This window comes from Narcine bancroftii, chromosome 4, assembly GCF_036971445.1.
Source record: "Narcine bancroftii isolate sNarBan1 chromosome 4, sNarBan1.hap1, whole genome shotgun sequence".
Lineage (NCBI taxonomy): Eukaryota > Metazoa > Chordata > Chondrichthyes > Torpediniformes > Narcinidae > Narcine > Narcine bancroftii.
In genome coordinates, this window is record NC_091472.1 from 104,870,110 (window position 1) to 104,889,563 (window position 19,454).

At 41.7% G+C, this 19,454-nt stretch overlaps 1 protein-coding gene across 15 annotated transcripts in view; it reads right to left on the reverse strand.

Moving 5' to 3' along the window:
- syne1b (spectrin repeat containing, nuclear envelope 1b) overlaps positions 1 to 19,454 on the reverse strand; it is a 665,691-nt gene that overhangs the window by 554,474 nt on the left and 91,763 nt on the right. For 12 of the 15 annotated variants that reach the window (XM_069932310.1, XM_069932313.1, XM_069932309.1 and 9 more), the window contains exon 2: positions 9,363 to 9,424. In XM_069932310.1, the coding sequence (XP_069788411.1) occupies positions 9,363 to 9,424 (62 nt within the window). Of the gene's footprint in view, positions 1 to 6,506; positions 6,716 to 7,466; positions 7,536 to 9,362; positions 9,425 to 19,454 lie in introns of those variants that run through there. The other 3 variants (XM_069932312.1, XM_069932305.1, XM_069932311.1) reach the window with 3 other exon arrangements.

Consider the following 19,454-nt stretch of genomic DNA (forward strand, 5'->3'; position numbering starts at 1 on the left):
TGCATGAGAAATTCATTAAAGTCATCCTGAATGTACAAGAGGCAGACAGCCCACTCATATATACTCATGCAACCAAGGAGAATTCTTTGAATGTTAACAGCATGCACAGTGGAAGTGTCTTGGACCACTACCTCAGCTTGTGAGCAATGGATAAAAGGGACATCATCTCAATGCACCTCTGCTGTCAGAGTACCTGAGGAAGTTAGGATGCGGTTAGCAGAGCAGTCAGAAAAATGATATTACAGCACTAGTGACCCGGATTCAAATCAGGCGCTGTCAGTAAGAAGTTTGCACAATCTCCCCATGTCTGCTTGGGTTTCCTCTCACGCTTCAAATCGTTGTAGGTTAATTGGTGTAATGGGCAGCATGGGCTTGTGGGCCAGAAGAGCCTGCTACCGTGCTGTAGGTCTCAATTTTAAATATTTAAATTTAAAAATGTAAGAGTCCAGTGAAGTGCAACAGTTCTAGTTAAAGAGGGATTAACAAGGGAGATGCTGGTGATCACAGTTACAGAGAACTGAAAGGGAATAAGCTCAGGATAAGACTTCCGTTACTTAGTACTGCAAGGAGGAGAAACTTCATTCCGCCCAAGGCTCAAAAAAGCAGAAAATGAAGAGTGCTCACCTTCCACACAGTCTGATCTGGTGTCTGACCATAAAGTTACAAGCAATAAGGAAAACTTGAAACCTTTTATCATTCCAAATGTTCGTGGGCCGATGAGGTTATGATGGAAGTGCAGTTACCAAGAAAAAATAAGGTAGACTGTATTCACGCAAACACACGCACTCAATAAACATCAGTAAATAATGACTGGATTGCCAACTTTGCCCTTTCGTATATTTGGTAGGGAGCAGAGCAGGAGACAAAGCTCACATGTTCTTCAAGTAATGTCATTTGATATTTACACCTGTCTGAGAGGGCAGATTTAATATCCAGTTGAAAGGCTGGCACGCCTGACAGTGCAGAAACCCCAGCGATGTGTTGCCCTGGGCTCTTTTCTCAAAGGTACAGAGTGTTATTTGAACCCATGAAGTCAGAGAGAAGCATGCTAACATTGAGCCATGGTTAACAATCACCTAAGGCTGCATAATCCGTGAGGTGACTAAGACGTTGAAAATTAGAAACAAGAGCCACAAGCTCAATCTATGCTGTTCTGTCATTCAAAAAGATCATGACCTAATCAGTGTACTTTCTTGCCTGATCCCAATTTTCCTATCTATTTATCTACATTTATCCTTCTGCATGCACAGCTTTGATTTTATTTATCTCTATCTATGACTGAACATCCAATGGTTGTTCAGATAACTATATCTGAGTAGACTCAGGTACAAAGATTGAAAACATTCTGCTGAATAAAATTTTCCTCCTCACAATTCTAGATGGTGAAAGTCTTCTCCTGAGCTAATATCTCCTTGTTCTGGTCTTCACAGTTGGAAGAAATTGTCAGTCAGCTTCACCTTGCCAATCTCTCTCAGAATCTCCTACACCCCAGTGAAAAGACTTTTCAATTTTTGACATTTCCACTACTGGGTATATATAATTCCCAAAAAACATGGTTATTGGGAGTAAATTCAGACTCAATTTTACTTACTGGCAGCAGGAGAATATATTGGTACGTAATCTCTTGCATCTTTTAAAATGCTTACCGTGACATAAACAGATTGTGAGTACAACAGTTAGAATCAACCACACCCTTAAGGTTTCCAGCAGATTACAATATCAGACTAGATGTGATACAACAGGAAGGATAAACTGGCATATCTTAATATAAAAAGAAAAATATCATCCTATCCCATGGTGCGAGCTCAAAGAGAATGTAATTCTCAACCCTTACCATCTGTTTCACAATGGCAAGAACTATAGCTCTACCAAATATCTGTGTGTTACCGACAGTTGGCAGCATGGTTCGCACAACACTATTCCAGCACCAGTGACCCAGGTTGGAATCGGGCGCTGTCTGTAAGCAGTTTGTACATTCTCCCCATGTCTGCATGGGCTTCCTCCAGGTTCTCCGGTTTCCTCCCACCCTTCAAAACATATGGGGGCTGTAGGTTCATTGGGCAGCATGGGCTCGTGGGCCGCGCTGTATCTCAAAATTTAAATTTAAAACAATTTTTTTTTGCACAATTATGAATATTTGTTATTTATTTTTCCTATCCTTTTATTTTTGTTTTTTTTTCTTGTTGTGGCATTTAATTTGTGTTTGCATTTTGTATGTAACGGAGGCTGCAGCCAGCAAGACATTCATGTTATATGTATATGGCTGTTCTTATGTGTTTGACTATAGATTCTCACTCACGAAACCCCAACTCACTATAAATTCATCTCCAGTCACAACAGCTCCATGACAAATGCTATTTCCCTGATTCAATCACACCAAGAATAGCTGGACAACAAGGACACCCATGCCACAGTCCCAACTCCATGCTCTGGGACCTGGTTCTCACCATACGCCTCTCTGCATCTGGATCCTCAACTTGCAGAATGCAATGAGGGAGGAATGTTCACAATACCTCTTCCTCATCAATCCTGAACACCAGTGCGCTGCAATGCTGCAAAATCAGCCCCTCACTATACTCCAAGGCTGTGCATCCTGGACCACTGTAGTAGACCAGACCTCAAACAATGATGAGAGGAAGGAGATAGAGAATCTGGTGGCACCGAGTAGGACAGCAACCTCTCGCTCAACTTCAACAAAGCAAGGGAACTCAATATCGGCTTCCGGAGGAAGCATGGAGCACACACTCTATCAAGGTCAACAAATGGTGATGGGAGAGAGTTTCAAGATTTTAGATCTCTCCTGGTCCAAACACGTTAATGATATGGCTAAGGCGGCTCATCAACATTTCAACTTCCTGAGAAATCTAAAGAAATTCAGCCTGACCCCAGTATCTGTTACTAATATTTATAGATGCACCACAGAAGGTATCACGTCTGGATCCATTACAGGAACTGCTTCACAAATGACCGCAAGTAATTGCAGAATTATGAACACAGCTCAGGCCATCACATAAACCAACCTCCCCTCCATCGGCTCTGACTACACTAACCGCTGGCTCAGGAAAAGCAGGCAACATATTAAAGGACCCAAATCACACTCTCTTTATTGTACCCCCACCCACTGGGCAGAGGATCTAGGAGTTTGAAAACTACCAGATGCAAGGCAGTTTCTTCCCCCTCTTATCAGACTATTGAATGGACCTTCCATCAGTAAAGTGCAGCATCCCCACATTGCTTTAACTGGATTTGTTCACTCTAACATTGTGCTCCGCACTTTTAATTTATTTTGCTTTTCTTGTTGCACTTCAGGACAGAGCCATAGGGTCACTCAGTGTGGAATCAACTTTCCCCACAATGACCAGTGATCCAACCGTATTTCTCCCACCTGCCTGCATTTATCTCATCTTATCAACGTATCTGCCCAATTTTTTTTCTAAATATTACAACATGAAAGCTGCCTCAACCACCTCCTCTGGCAGCCCATTCAATAAACTCACCACCCACTGTGTAAATTGTTACCCTACAGATTCCTGTTAAATATTCCCCCCCCCCCCACCCCCATGAACCTCTGTCCTCTGGTTACCAATTCCCCTACTGTGGGTAAAAAGACTCTACATTCACATGATCTATACCTCTCATGATTTTGTACAACTCTATGAGATCACCCCTCAACCTCCTGCACTCAAGGAATAAAACCCTTGCCTGCTCATCCTCTCCTGATAACTCAGCCCCCTAAATTCTGAGTAAATCTTCTCTGTGCCCTTTCCATCTTTCCTCCAGCATGGTGACCAAAATTCAGCACATGGAGCCTCACCAACGGAAGCCTCACCAACGGAAGCCTCACCAACGGAAGCCTCACCAACGGAAGCCTCACCAACGGAAGCCTCACCAACGGAAGCCTCACCAACGGAAGCCTCACCAACGGAAGCCTCACCAACGGAAGCCTCACCAACGGAAGCCTCACCAACGGAAGCCTCACCAACGGAAGCCTCACCAACGGAAGCCTCACCAACGGAAGCCTCACCAACGGAAGCCTCACCAACGGAAGCCTCACCAACGGAAGCCTCACCAACGGAAGCCTCACCAACGGAAGCCTCACCAATGTCTAACAGAGTTGCAATATGAGGCTCCAAACCTTTACACTCAAAAGTTTGACTGTTGAAAGTCAATGGGCCAAAAGCCTTTGTGACCACCCTATCTACCTGTGAAGCCACAATGCACCTATCTCCCTCTGTTCTACAACACTCCCCTGATCCCTACCATTCACTCTGTAGGTCCTACTCACATTAGACCCCTCCCCCCAAACTGGAACACCTCACATCTCTATTAAATTCCATCAACCATTCCTCTGCCCACCTGCCCCACTGATCAAGATCCTGCGGCAATTGTTGGCAACTGACTTTGTTACCTACAAAACCAGACACTTTAGTGCAATCCGCAAACTTGCTAAATCAAGCCATGTACATTTTCATCAAAATGATTGACATTGATGACAAACAGCTATGGGCCCAGCACCAAACCCTGTAGCACATCACTGGTCACAGGGTTAAAGTCTGAAAAACAACCTTCCTCCATCATCTTCTGCTTTCTTCCATTAAGTTAACTTTCTATCCATTCTGCTATCTCATCTTGAATACCATGTAATCTAGTCTTCCACAGTAACCTTGATGCTGAACTACAGACCCCCTTCTCCCACTTTAAACCTTCCTCCTCTTCCTGGAGACCTCATATCAACTTCACTATGTGATACTGCTGATGTCACAGTGGTGGTTGGAAATATAAAGGTCCAGAGCTGGCAGAAGACTAGAACGAGTCCGAACAGAAGACGGCAACACCATCCACGTACAGGGAGGCCTTGACTTGAGTGCCTCCATTACCTGGCACTTATGCCCTAGTCCTTCCTGATGGATTCAGCAAAGCAGTACAAAAATAAGACTGGAGAGTGCAAGCATTCTCCAAACTTTTTTCTTTCTTTGATACTTTATGGGAGGGTGGGAGGAATATGTATACATGGATGAGGTTTTAAAATTCTTTAAATTTTCAAGAAAAGAGCTTGCAGAATTCTGGGAAAAGGTCTTGTGGACAGATGAGACCCAAATTAACCTGCGTCAGAGAGAAGGCAAGAGCCAAGTGTGGAGGCTTAAAGGAACTGCCCAAGATCCAAAGCATACCACCTTTGCAATGGTTTGCATCTTGCAGTGTAGCCTCTGTATTTCTTTTCAAAGTTTTCTGTGGACGGCGGTCATTGACACATCCACGCCTGCCTCTTGAAAAGTGTTTCTGATCTGCCAGGCAGGCATTTGGGGATTTTTTTCTTCATTATGATGAGAATTCTTCTGTCATCAGCAATGGAGGCCTTGGCCTACCAGTCCCTTTGCGATTACTGAGCTCACCAGTACGTTGTTTCTTCTTAATGATGTTCCAAACAGTTGATTTTGGGAATCCTAAGGTTTGGGCAATGTCTCTTACTATTTTATTCTTGTTTTTCAGCCTCATAATGGCTTTTTTGACTTTCATTGACACAACTCTGGTCCTCATGTTGAAAAATGGCAACAACAGACTCCAAAGGTGATCAAAAGCTGAAAAGCAAGCCCAGCTCTCTTATACCTGCACCAATGAAGCAATTAAACATGCCTGACACAACCAACAGTGAAGCCAAATGTCCCAAAATGAAATGAGGGAACTATGTATAAAAAGTGCTGTAATTTCTACATGGTCAAACTAAGACATATACAAATAACCTTGAATAAAATCTGGAATGTGCACTTTAATCACAGGTGAATTGTTTGATTATAAATTTAAAATGAATAGAAGCTCATTCCAGCCATTTAAATCCATGCCAATTAACCTAGAACCCCATATGTTTTGAAGAATGGGAGAAAACGGGAGCATCTGGAGGAAACCCATGCAGACATGGGGAGAACGTAGAAACTCCTCACATACAGCTCCGGATTCAAACCCCAATCGCTGGCTAACCGTGACTGTGTATTTTCTCCTTTCAGAATCTTTTTCCCATGGTGACATTTTTCAATACCAGAGGACATCTGTTTCTAGTGAGTGAAGGAAAGTTCAGAGGAGACATCAGAGGGAGTTTCTTTTTTTTTATATAAACGCAGAGTAGTGGGTGCCTGGAATGCATTGCCAGGGGTGATAGTGGATCCTGGTACAACAGGGACATTTAAAAGACACTTTGATAGGCACATGGATGCAAGAAAAAAGGGTTATGGACTGAGGGAGGGAAGGATTAGATTGACTATGGAGTAGGTTTATAAATGTTGGCACATTTTGATCGGAAGGTTCTGTACTGTACGTTCCATACTTCATATCCTAAAGGGTCCAGCATAACTCCTGGAGGTCACAGTCGACCACTGGGCACTTTTGGAGGGGAAAACCAGTTTCAACTGCATCTCCAAGCCTGGGGCCAGCTGGAAGATGAAGAAAGAAGTGACGACCCCTGCGACACATTGATCCACAAGGGGGATATCAATCCACAATATATGACAGACCTTCAAAGAAGTATCAAATCATCAGTTGGGAGGAAGGAGTGGAGGTGGAAACAATCCCCCTTCAAACGTTCTTGTGAACAATAGCAAGGCCAGAACTATATTGGTCATTGAGAGGATGATGCTGCTAAGATACGAGCCAACAAACCTACTTCTTGATTTGTGTGGCCGAAGTTTAAAATTGTACTGTGCTGCATGGTGTTGTGGGAGTGATCTCCATGGTAACAGCAACCCTGTCAGAGACAACCATTTCCATGGCAACCCACGCCACATGCAAGAGGATGTGAAACCTTTATCAACATTAGCCTTGAAGTTAATTTATGCCCTGCCGTGAGTCTTGAATGAAGAAAATAAGTTCCTTTAAAGTAGTCACTTTCACACTTCAACTGCTGGTTCCCCTGATCAATTTTCAAACATCCAGGATTTTAGTAAAGATTCTGGGAATTCTAGACATCATACTTTGAAAGCAGGGCAATCTAGATTTGCCAATACAATAGCCAAATGTCAACATGAGTCATACTACTTAGAACATTGAATCTTGAAGCAATAGCTTAATGTGATCTACCAGCACAAGAGATAAAGAAAATCACTTTCACTGGAGTCAAGTAGTTGGAGAAATAATCTAAATATCCTACCAGCCTTTGGAATTGGAAAGTCTTGTGTCATACACTTCCACTGTGGTTGCTGCAATTCTTTCACAATGGGAATTAAAATCATATCAGTTGCCAATTAAAATGACCTAGTTCCCAGCCTGGCTTCTTAGGGAAGTCACATAAAAGCATTGTGAGGGACAGCCTCATTAAATTTATAAAGTGGAAGGGGTGCAAGCAGCCACCTTTCACTTGCCACAACCACCTCACCCCCTATTCCTCTATCTTTCTCCTGTCAAAGAGCCAGGAGCACAAGGTTGGCATGACGCTTTCAGCCAGCCCAGCCACCAACTGTGCTTAACTCAGCCATTACCTTCGAGACAGGTGCAATATGACATCCCGGGACTGAACGACTCGAGCCAGGTAAAGGGTGTCCACCAGTTCCCCAAGACACAAGGTTAAACACACAGGTTCTGAGGCAGAGGACTCTGTACCCAACAGAACAGCTGCAGAGGGCAGCTAATGAGATGTTTGCTGCATTAGGTGGCCTCCTGAAAACCTTGCTTGTTATATCAGGAATCACAAAGGAATCCAGCATCAACATTACATGGGGCATTTTCAACAGAGTGTAAAGCCTAGCCTCTCCACCAATACCATATACAAGTCACAAGAGCAAAGCAGCGTGGCATGTGCTTCATCTCAGATGCCCACACAGCATAGACAGAAGCTGCGCACTGCTGGGGGCTGTTATGGAAACTGCAACTGCTCTCCTGCAAGCTCAGCTTGGGGACAAGCCAGCCTCAATGGGTGCAATTATGGCTGCGGGTAGCAGTACTCCACTCTTCTAGCCAACAAACAACCAGCAATGGCCCAAGATGTTTCCAGTAGTGGGAGAATCGAGGACCGGAGGTGGGGGGGATGGGGGGGATGGGTACAGCTACAGAATAAAAGGACATCCCTTTGGAAAAGAGATCGGGAAACATTTTGTCAGCCAGAGGGTGGTGAATCTGCAGAATTATTTGCCACAGATGGCTGTGGAGATCATTAGGAACATTTAAATGTGCATTACACAAAAATACTGGAGAAACTCAGTGGATCACGCAGCATCTATGGGAAAGTAAAGGGTAACCAATGTTTCAGGTATGGGGCTGGAATGAGCAAAATGTGGCAGACACATGAATAAAATGGTGGGGGGGAAGAGGAGAGGAGACTGAGGGGGGGGTGGAGAAGCAGGGAGAGGAGCTTGATTAAGTAAGGGTATCAAAGGTGATGAGGAGAATGCAGTAAAACAGGATTGAGAGGTAAATTCATCCACCATGATTTGAATGATGGAGCACACTCAAGGGGCTGCATGGCCTAATTCTGTTTCCAAACCTTATGGTCTTAAGGGTAGCATGAAGGAGCAAAAACCTGGTGCATTCCCTCAGGCAGCAGGAACTGGAACTCAGAGCAACAAAATTTCCATTGGAAGATCTCAGAGGGTCGAGCAGCATCCATGGGAGATAAAAACAAAACAGTCGACATTCTGGGGCCGGAGTCCTTCATCGGAGCTTGCGACTCCCTCAGGACCTTGCTGGTGCACATGCTCCTCCCCTCCACAGTCCAGCATGGATGTTGCTGATGCCAATCAGATGCAAGCCAAGCCGAAGGTCATCACAACTGATCTGCAAAAGCCCCCCACCCCTGCAATCTCTGCCCCAGGGACAGTCAGCAGACCCAGCACCTACCAGACCCAGCACCTACCAGTCCAAGCACCAGGGCAAACCAAGACACAAGGACGATACACTTTTCCCAATGGTAATTTGGCAAATTAAGTGTTTTTGGACTGTTGTACACTGGATATAAAATCATGGCAGTCAATTTGCCCAAAGCTTGGTCCCATAAGCAGGAATCTGATGGGCCAGAAAATCTGTCCAGATCTTGTATCCACAAGCAGGAATGCAATTGGTCAGACAATGCATATTTAGAAACGTTGATTAATAGATAAACATTGACCACAACATTGCAAATAATTCCTCTGGTCTTCCCCATATGTGCAAGGGCTGACTTGAGAGAGCAGGTACCAATTTAATTCACTGATCTTTCCATGCAACTTGATAAACTTTGACCTGTCAGTGTTGATCAGAATCCTGGCTTTGCTTTAGATTTTATGGTTGTGGTTTGGGCTGTAACCTTTCACTAGGAAAGAGCAGACACCTGAATAAAAGGGTGGGGTGAAGAGGAGGATTCGGAGCACCAGTAGGTTGGGAGGTGATTGAAAGCTTCTTACCTTGGCCAAGTGAGAATTGATCCATTTGGTGAAAGTTCTCTTTTGGACAGACTCTTGCTCATCTGCAAAACATTGAAGGATCAAAAGTGAGACACAGAAGGATTTGTAAAGAAGTTGAGAAACAGCTTTTCTCAATGTTTGACCACCAGGCTTTAAAACAGTCACCGTTTATAATGGCAGGGTCAGTACGCAAGCAGGAAGAGTTGGAGCTGGAAGGAGATGCACATGGCAGGTGGTGAAAGTTTCAGTGATCGAACAGGACCCAATGCAGCCAAAGTAGCTGGGATCTCATCAGCATTAATCATGGATCCTTCAAGCCAGCTCTCTCTGGTAATGAGTTTCTGCCATCTTCATTCATCACAAGGAATCAATCTGGCCATCAGTTGGACATCAGTGGGAATATGAATAAATATGATTCAGCTGTACCAAGGCGATGCTGAGACAACACTGTTTTTTGATGGTCTAGTGTTGTTCAGTTTTGGTCATCCAGCTAGAGGAAAGACATCAATAAATTGGAAGGGGTGCAAGGGAGATTCACCAGGATGATGGTGGTACTGGAATGGTTGAGGTATAGGGAAGGGCTGGATCGGCTGCATCCTTATAAACCAGAGCGAAGGAGCCTGAGGGATGATCTGAGGTTTATAAAAATCATGAGAATCATTGATAAAGTGAATGTCCACAGTCTTTTTCCCCCAGAGTAGAGGACGTAGCTTTAAGGTGAGAGAGGAGAGATTTAAGTGGAACATAAGAGGAAACATTTTCACTCAGAGGGTGGTCCCTATCTGAAATGAGCTGCCAGAGGAAATTGTAGAAGCGGGCACGATAACAACGTTCAAAAAAAACATTTGGATAGCCCCAGAATGCCAACTTGATTGTCATGGACAGGTTAAGGAGAAGGGTCTGCTCTGTGCTGCCTAACTCTAAAACTCTATATCCGAAGATTTCTCTGGTGGGCCTCAGACAAAAAAAATCCCAAGATGCCAAGTTGAAAATATACCCAGAAGTCCACAGATGGCCAATCTCCGTGCAATCCCGCAGGAGTTCTGCATCATCATTCCATGCACATTGCATCAACCAAGACCCTTCCATCCATTCTGGTGGGCATGGAAGGCTGTCAAAGGCAAAACTTTGAGAGTGCAAAGTTTGCATGTTCCTGTCAGAATTAAAGGCAAAGCTAAAAGGCATGGAGAACCTTGGTTTTCAATGAATATTGGTGATCTGGTTGAGAAGAGAGAGGTGTATAGCAGGTATAGGCAAAAAGGTGCAAATGAGCCACTAGAAGAGTATAGAAAATGTAAGAAAATACTTAAGAAGGAAATCAGGAAGGCAAAAAGAAGGCATGACGTTGCTTTGGAAGATAATGTGAAGGTAAACCTGAAGGGTTGGTACAAACATGTTAAGAGTAAAAGGATAGTAAGGGACAAAATTGGTCGCCTAGAAGATTAGAGTGGTCGACTATGTGTGGAGCCTCATAATGGGGGAAATCTTAAATAGTTTTTTTGCATCCGTATTTACACAGCAAACTGGCATGGTGAAAAAGGAAGGAAGGGAAACAAGCAGTAGTTGCATGGAACAGATGGAGATTAAGGGGGGGGAAGGTGCTTGCTGCCTTACAGCAAATAAAGGTAGATAAATCCCTCAGACCTTGAGGGAGATGAGTGTAGAAATTGCAGGGCCCTGGAAGAAATATTTAAAACATCTTTATTCATGGGTGAGGTGCCTCAGAATTGGAGGGTAGCTCATGTTGTTCCTTTAAAAAAAAGATTCCAAAAGTAAACCATGAAATTACATGCTGGTGAGCTTGACATTAGTGGTAGGTAAATTATTGAAGGACGTTCTGAGAGATTGAGTATACAACAATTTGGACCGCCAAGGGCTGATTAAGGATAGTCAGCATGGCTTTGTGCACGGTTGGTCGTGTTTAATGAATCTTAAGAATTTTTTGAGGGGGTTACCAAGAAAGTAGATGAAGGAAAGGCTATGGATGTTGTCCACATAGACTTTAGTAAGGCCCACGTGGGAGGTTAATTCCGAAGGTTCAGACACTAGGTATCCATGGAGAGATTGTAAACTGGATTTGAAATTGGCTGAAAGGGAGAGGACAGAGAGTGCTAGTGGATGATTGCTTCACAGACTGGAGGCCTTTTGACTAGTGGTCCCAGGGATTGGGACTGGGACCATTGTTGTTTGTCATCTATGTCAATGATCTGAATGATAATGTGGTAAATTGGATCAACAAGTTTGCCGATGACCTGTTGTGGACAGTGAGGATAGCTTGCAGAGGAATAACTGGAATAATGGACCAGAAAATGACAGATGGAATTTAACACAGACAAAGTTGAGGTATTGCATTTTGAAAGGACAAACCAAGAAAGGACATGCAAGGTAAATGGTAGTGCACTGAGGAGTGTGGAGGAACAATGGGATTGGGGAATACAGACACATAATTCCCTGAAAGTGGTGTTACAGGTAGAATGGGTTGTGAAGAAAGCTTTAGGCATCAAAGTAATGAGTACAGGAGTTGGAATGTTATGGTGAGGTTGTATAAGACCTTGGTGAGGCCACATTTGGACTATTATGTGCGGTTCTAGGCACCAAACTACAAGAAGGATATCAGTAAGTTCGAAAGAGTTTGGAGAAGATTTACAAAGATATTGCCGGGTCTTCAGGAGTTGAGTTACAGGGAAAGATTAAACAGGTTAGGACTTTATTCCTTGGACTGAAGAAGAATGAGGGGAGATTTGATAGAGGTTTACAAAATTATGAGGGGCGTAGACAGAGTAAATGAGAGTTGGCTCTTTCCACAAGATGAGGAGAGATAAATATGAGAGGACATAGCTTTAGGGGGAAAGGGGAAAGGTTTAGGGGGAATTTCTTCACTCGGAGAGTGGTGGGAGTGTAGAACAAGCTGGATCACTCTTAAATTTTAAAAATAAACTGGATCGATACATAGAGGGTTATGGAATGGGTGCAGGTCAGTGGGACTAGTGGTATGATATTTTTGGCACAGACTAGAAGGGCCAAATAGCCTGTTTTATGTGCTGTAGTGTTCTATGGTTCTAATGTATTATATAAAGAGCAAAGAAGATCAAGGACAAAACTTGTCCCTCAAGCAAATTACAACAGATTTTCTTTCAGCTGAGCTGCATGGTTTATTTTGGCTTGTTTTATTTTGAGCTTAAAACCATCAAACCAGGGTGTTTACTTGGATACATTTAGTGTAAGTACAAAAGAAAGTTGTGAATTTATACAGTGCCTTAACACCAGCCCTAGAAATCAGATAATGCTTCTCATTGCACTCTCAGTTCTAACTTAGCTATTGTCACATTCAGTTTGCATGAAAATATTATGACACAACATCCCACACAAGGAAAATTCATTAAACAAAAAATTAATATGTTGGAATTGCTTGTGAAAAGAAAAAATAAAGAGCTGAAACTCGGTGTTAAATGAGTCTTGAACCTGCTCACAAGGGTCTTGCCTTTTGGGCACTTACTGCACTCACTTCTACTTCCCCTGAAGATTTACTAAATAGTTGGCATACAAAGAGTTAACAGTGCAGCATCCACATGACTAGGGCAAACGCAGTTGAAAGCAAACTGTTACTGTAACCAATAAAACTCCTGAAAGCAGATAATCAGGTTCAATGCAAAAGACTGCAATTTTCAAAGCCTTGCAGCGCCTTCAACAGGGAGCTGCTAGCCCTCTACCTTGCCATCTGACAAGGTATGGAATTTCTTGGAGAGTTGGAAGTTCTCGGCCTTCACGGACCACAAACCCTCACCTTCCCATTCACCACAGTGTTGGTCAGCACAGCAGCAATGCCACCTGTCATACATCTCAGAGTATACCACCACCGTCAAACACATCTCCAAGAAAAACAACTTAGTGGTCGAAGCACTGTGTCGCACCTCCATCCACTCGGTGCAATCCCTGTCCCCAGGGATGGACAATGCAGTGCTTGTCGATGCACAGCAACCAGACGAAGAAATGCCGGGCTATCGCACCACAGTCTCAAGCCTGCAACTTGAGAATATCCCTATCAGCCCAACAGACAGCAAGCTCCTCTGTGATATGTCCACCAGCCAAATCTGCCTCATCGGTCCAGCCACTTCGAGGCGTTGCATTTTCGACGCACTAAATGTTTGGCCCACCCATCCATTCGGGCAATCATCCAACTGGTGGCAGATAGATTTGTTTGGCACAGCCTACACAAGCAAGTCAGGCACTGGGCCAGGACATGCATACACTGCCAGACCGCCAAAGTCCAGAGACACGTCAAGCCCACTTCAACCCTTCCAGCCGACGCACAAGAAGTTTGAGGAAGTCCATGTGGACATTGTCAGTCCACTCCCAGTCTCCTGGGAGGGCAAGGTACCTGTTCACAATGGTCGACAGGTTCACCAGGTGGCCAGAAGCCGTACTGCTTGCTAACACATTCACAGAGTCCTGCGCAAGAACCCTTATTGCAAGCTGGGTTGCACATTTTGGTCTGCCTCCCTGCATCACATTCTATAGGGGATCACAGATCACACCCCCTAACTGCACCATGGCCTACCATCCACAATCCAACAGCCTGGAAGAGTGTTTCCACTGGCACCTAAAGTCAGCCCTGATGGCATGCCTCCAAGGCCCGCATTGGGTGGTGAGCTCCCATGGGTATTTCATGGAATCTGCACGGCTCCCAAAGAAGATTTAGTCACGTCTTCAGCAGAGATTGTTCCAGGCAAGTTTGTGCTAGCAGCCCGTGGCACAGAGACACCCATGGCAGTGCTCCCAAAACTCCGAGTGAAGGTCGGTACACTAGCTCCTGTCCCAACCTCGGGTCACGGCCTGACACCTTCCTTTGTCCCCAAAGGACTTCCGGGACCATGACTATGTCTTTGTCTGCAGGGGCATGTGCCAGACTCTACTGCAACGGCCTTACGAGGGATGTACAAGGTGGTGCATCAAAACAGAACTATGTGCATCCTCAACATGAGCAGCCAAGAGGAGACCTTCACCACTGACAACCTCAAGCCAGCGCACCTAGACCTGGAGCACTCCGTGACTGTGCCATTCTCACGCCAACGAGGTCGGCCATGCAAACAGACTAAAGAGGTGTTAGCCGTGGAATCCACACTACTAATGCCAGTTCAGGTGGGGGGGGGGTCATAGGCAAGTCTGCGGCAGATCTGACTGCGAGAGCTCCAGGTGTGGGGCAAGCCCAGGTGTGGTGCAAGCCCAGGTGTGGTGGTTGACATCATAAAAGTCCCGGGAGTTACAAATGTCATCAAGGTCTGAGTGATTTAAACGCGCGTGCAAGTTCTAATAAAGTCAATTGAGTCAACTTACTTTCGACTCTGCGTGGTTCTTTCGCTCACTGCTTGCCTAGTGCAACTACAGGATACAACAACCTGATATGTACTGCACAGCCATTAAACAGGAGAGGCCACAGGTGCTGTGCCATTGGTGCAATACACAAAAGTGCTGGAGGAGCTCAGCAGGTAATTCGGTCTCTATAGGAAGTAAAAGGTAACGAACATATTGGGACACAAAACCAAACAGGACTTAGAGATTTGAGTTTTGATCAAGCTCTCTGTGAAGAAAATCAAAAAGACAGTTAAAATTTTTAAATTAAGAATTTTTTTACTAAAAAATGGAAAAAACAAATACTAAGAAACCAAAGCAGCCAAGAACAAAATTTGAGGAAGTTTCTACTCAGCCAGGAACATTGAGTGAAAGCCTGAAAGGGAGCAACGCAAGAGGGGCCTCAGGACCGGCAGTCCTGGGGAGTTGGGATAAAAACATTATCCTGGGAGAAAATGGAAAACTTGACAACTGATTTGTCGCCATTGAAAATGTAATGAGAGACATGTCTGAAAAGATGAGTGAAATTAAATAAATTCTTGAAGACTTAATGGAAAGAATGACTCAAGAAGTAGAAGACTTGGTAAAAACACAAGATAAAACAAAAGCTTTGGAGAAAGATGTGAAAAAATGGGAGTCAGACAGACAAGGTCTGCTGGACAAGATCGATCACATGAATAATTTTAGCAGATGAAAGACTGTGAAGAATGTTTACAATGGGACTGAGTAAGGGTTTTTTTTAAATCTTGTATTTATTGTTGAAAAATAAATTTTATTAAAATCTTCATGTAGATCTCAGAAAAAATGAAAACTTGGGAAAAGTAGTAGCAGGGTAGTAAGGGGGAGAATGGTGCCCAGAGAGAAGTATCTATAAAAGATGGCACTAAAGGGAGGGGTTCTTCTTTCTTGAGAGATTCCGCAAGCTTTTGGGGTTTCCTGATTATGTCACCCTAGGGCAGGGACATTGTATGTGGGTTTTTTTAAAGCAGAAAGATCATCATTATTTAAACAATTGAAACAGTTTATTCTTAAACAATATTTGTTTAAAAATTGGTATGTATAGAATGCTAAAATTTATTAGTCTTAATGTTAGTGGGATAAATGGGATGATGAAGAGGAAGAAGGTCTTGATAGACCTAAAACAATTAAATTCAGATGTAGTCTTTCAACAAGAAACACATTTTAACAAATCGGAACATGCTAAATTAAAAAGAGGATGGGTGGGACAATCATCATCATTTGGCTCAAAAGCAAGAGAATTTTAATTAATAAAATTTTAATTAATAAAAATATACCAATAATAATAAGAGACACTGACTGACCAAGCCAGAAGATTTGTAATGGCACACTATAAGATTTATGCAGATTCAGACATTTATGAATATCTGGGCACCAAATTATGATGATGAAGCCTTTATGAAGGATATCTTTTTTTAAAAAACAGCAGAGGGAAAACCAAATATACTGGTTAAAGGAGATTTCAATTTTGTACCCAGTTCTAATCTTGGATAAATCAGCCAGAATAGTAACAAGGGCAAAAGCTGCAAAAATGACATCATTTATGAAGGATTTAAATTTGATTGATATATGGAGGTAGCTTAACCCCATAGAAAGAGACCATCATTCTACTCACGGGTACATGACTCACATCCAAGGATTTCCATTTTTACAATCTGCCCAGTTAAAAAATTGAGTGGTAAAAACAAAATATTTGGGAAGTCTTTTATCAGATCATTTGCCAAGAACTTTAACTATCGCGATAATGGAAAAACAAGGAAATATAGATGCCACACTGCTGAGGATGAAGGACTTTTGTGAGTTTATTAAAAGTCAGAATTATTTTGTGAAACTATTCTTCCTTCTGCTGATAATAGTTTTTTTTTAAATATGGGATACGTTTACACCTTATCTGAGAGGACAAATTATTTCTTATACAAAAAAATCTTAAGAGAGAATATACTACAGACTTGGATGGTTTAGAGAAAGACATAATGAAATTGGAAAAGGAATATCATAGAACAAAGTTACAAGAAAAATATAGATTATTAGAGAATAAAATCTGAAGTATAACATATTACAAATGTATAGAATAAAAAAACTACATTAAAAACCAAACCAAAATATTACTAGTTTTGAGAACAGGAACAAAAAGTTTTATCTTAGTAGGTAAAGGCAGAGAGGTCATCTAGAATGATAAATGCATTAAAAACAGAGGCTGATATAACATACATCAAAAATAAATAAATAATATTTTAGACAGTACTATATGAAACTGTACAAATCAGAATTATTAGGAGATGGATGAATTTTTAACAATTGTTGAACTTCCAAAATTAGAAAATAGAGAACAAGTTGAGTTAGATGCCCTTTTCACAAGAGAAAAATCGAGAAAGCTTTGAGTACTTTACAAGCTAACAAATCTCCAGGGGAGGATGGGTTTCCTCCCAAGTTCTATAGACAATTTAAAGATCTATTGATACCTCTTATGATGGATGTACTGGACTAGGAGGAATCTTTCTCAACTGCTATAATTACAGTGCTAACGAAGAAAAGTAGAGACCCATTAAAAACCTCACATTGACCTATATCACTTTCGAATGCTGATTATAAAATATTGGCAAAGGCACTAGCTAATAGATTAGGACAACATCTTCCAAAATTAATACATACAGACCAGGTGGGATTTGTCAAAAGAAGACATTCTTCAAATAGTCTAAGTAGACTATTTAATATAATATAAATGACAAAATCGAAGTATAACAATCTCCAAAGATGTAAAAAAAAGCATTCAATCGATTAGAATGGTAATTTCTATTTAAAACATTGGAAAAATTTGGTATGGGCAGAGAATTTATAAATTGGACAAGAATTCTTTATCATAAACCACAAGCCAAAATTATAAGTAATAAAGAGATGTCAGCAGTTTTTCCTTTGAGTTGATCAAGTAGACAGGGGTGTCCTTTGTCCCCTGTGCTTTTTGACCTAGATATCGACTCACTGGTGGAGGTTATAAGCAGAGATATGAATATTAAAGGCTTCAAAGTTGGACAGGAAGAACATACAATTAGTTTATTTGCTGATGATGTGCTATTATATATGTCTGACCTGGCAGAATCCTTGATTAAAATACAATGAACATTAGAAAATATGGAAGAGCATCAGGCTATACAATAAATATGGATAAGAGTGAAAAAATATAATTGAAGAATTTTACTATGAAAGATATCAAAAAGGTAGTAGATTTAAATGGAAAATAGATGGAATCAAATATTTAGAAGCAATGACAGATAATAATTTACAGAACATATAAATTTATTTACACTCCTCTTTTAGCAAAAATAGAGAAAAATGTACAGAAATGGCAAGACCTGCTGATTACTTTAGTGGGAAGAGTGCATTGTATTAAAATGAATGTGATGCCAAGATTACAGTACTTTTTCAATCGTTGTCTATTGCACTACCTAAAAATCTCCTTAAATTATTAAATAATTATATAAGGTGATTCCTATGGAATAACAAAGTGCCAAGAATTTCATTGGAAAAGATAAAATGGGATTATAATCTGGAAAGGTTTAGTCTTACGGATTTAAGAGGTATTATTTATCAGCACAAGCAAGATATTTATAATTCTTCTTTGAAGACACTCCACTTCTTGGATCTGAATGGGATGGAATTCAATAAAAGAGGAGAAGGTGAAGGACTTTATTTATGTGGAATGTTAAGTTAATAACAAAAAAGATGAATAAACCTATATTAATACATATGATTAGAATATGATAAGAAATAAATTAGTGTGTTGTTAAAAAAAAGCAGGTGTATCATTAAGAACACCATTATGTAAAAATGTATTGCTATGAATCGTAACAAAATATTGAATTCCTGGTATGACAAAGGAATAAGATATTGTTACAAGATCAAACCAGGAAACCATAAAAAAGGCATATCACAAAGGGATAAAGATGAACAATTATTTTATTAACAAAAATTCACCTTCAAACTTTAATTCAAAAACCCCCCTTTTATAACATATGTAAATTGCTATAACAGTGTAAAACTAATAAATTACCCAGCCTAAATATAACATATGTAATTAAAGTCTAAGTTATATTTCCAACCAGACCAACTTAAAGACAAAACAAACACAAAGCACACAAGACTCACAAAACTTCGATCTCAACTGAAGCAAAGATCATAAACAAAATTCAGTTTGTTTGGTAAACTGAAGCCAAAAGATCTTAGAGAGAGAGCACAAAATTCAAAGTTGTCTTCTTGTGTTGCTTGCAGAGAGAGGAACAACTGGCTTGGTCCGGATCCTTCTGGCTGCCTTCAGAATGTACACCCCTTTTTGAAATCCCAACATTCTAAACTGTCCTCCAGACCATGACTCATGCTCTGAGCCTTCTTCCACTCCACAGCACCCCCAGTGGTGGTTTATTGTCCAAGTCCAGAAATTTTTAGATCATTTTTCTGCCACTCTCTCAGCAGTCCACCTTCACTTTGGCTCTTAAAGGCAAACTGTCACTTTTTAGAATAAAGCCAAACACATAGGCCAATACACAACACAGAACTCTGTAACAATATATTGATGAGTGTTACGTGGAGGGATCTCTTATTTTTTTTGAATAAGAAATAAATATGGAGTAGCTAATAGGCTTTTCTTTTGTTTTCTCCAGCTAGGATCCTTCCTAAGAGAAAGGTGGGGGCCATGTTTGGCATCACTTGAAATTAGTGATTTGGCTGGGG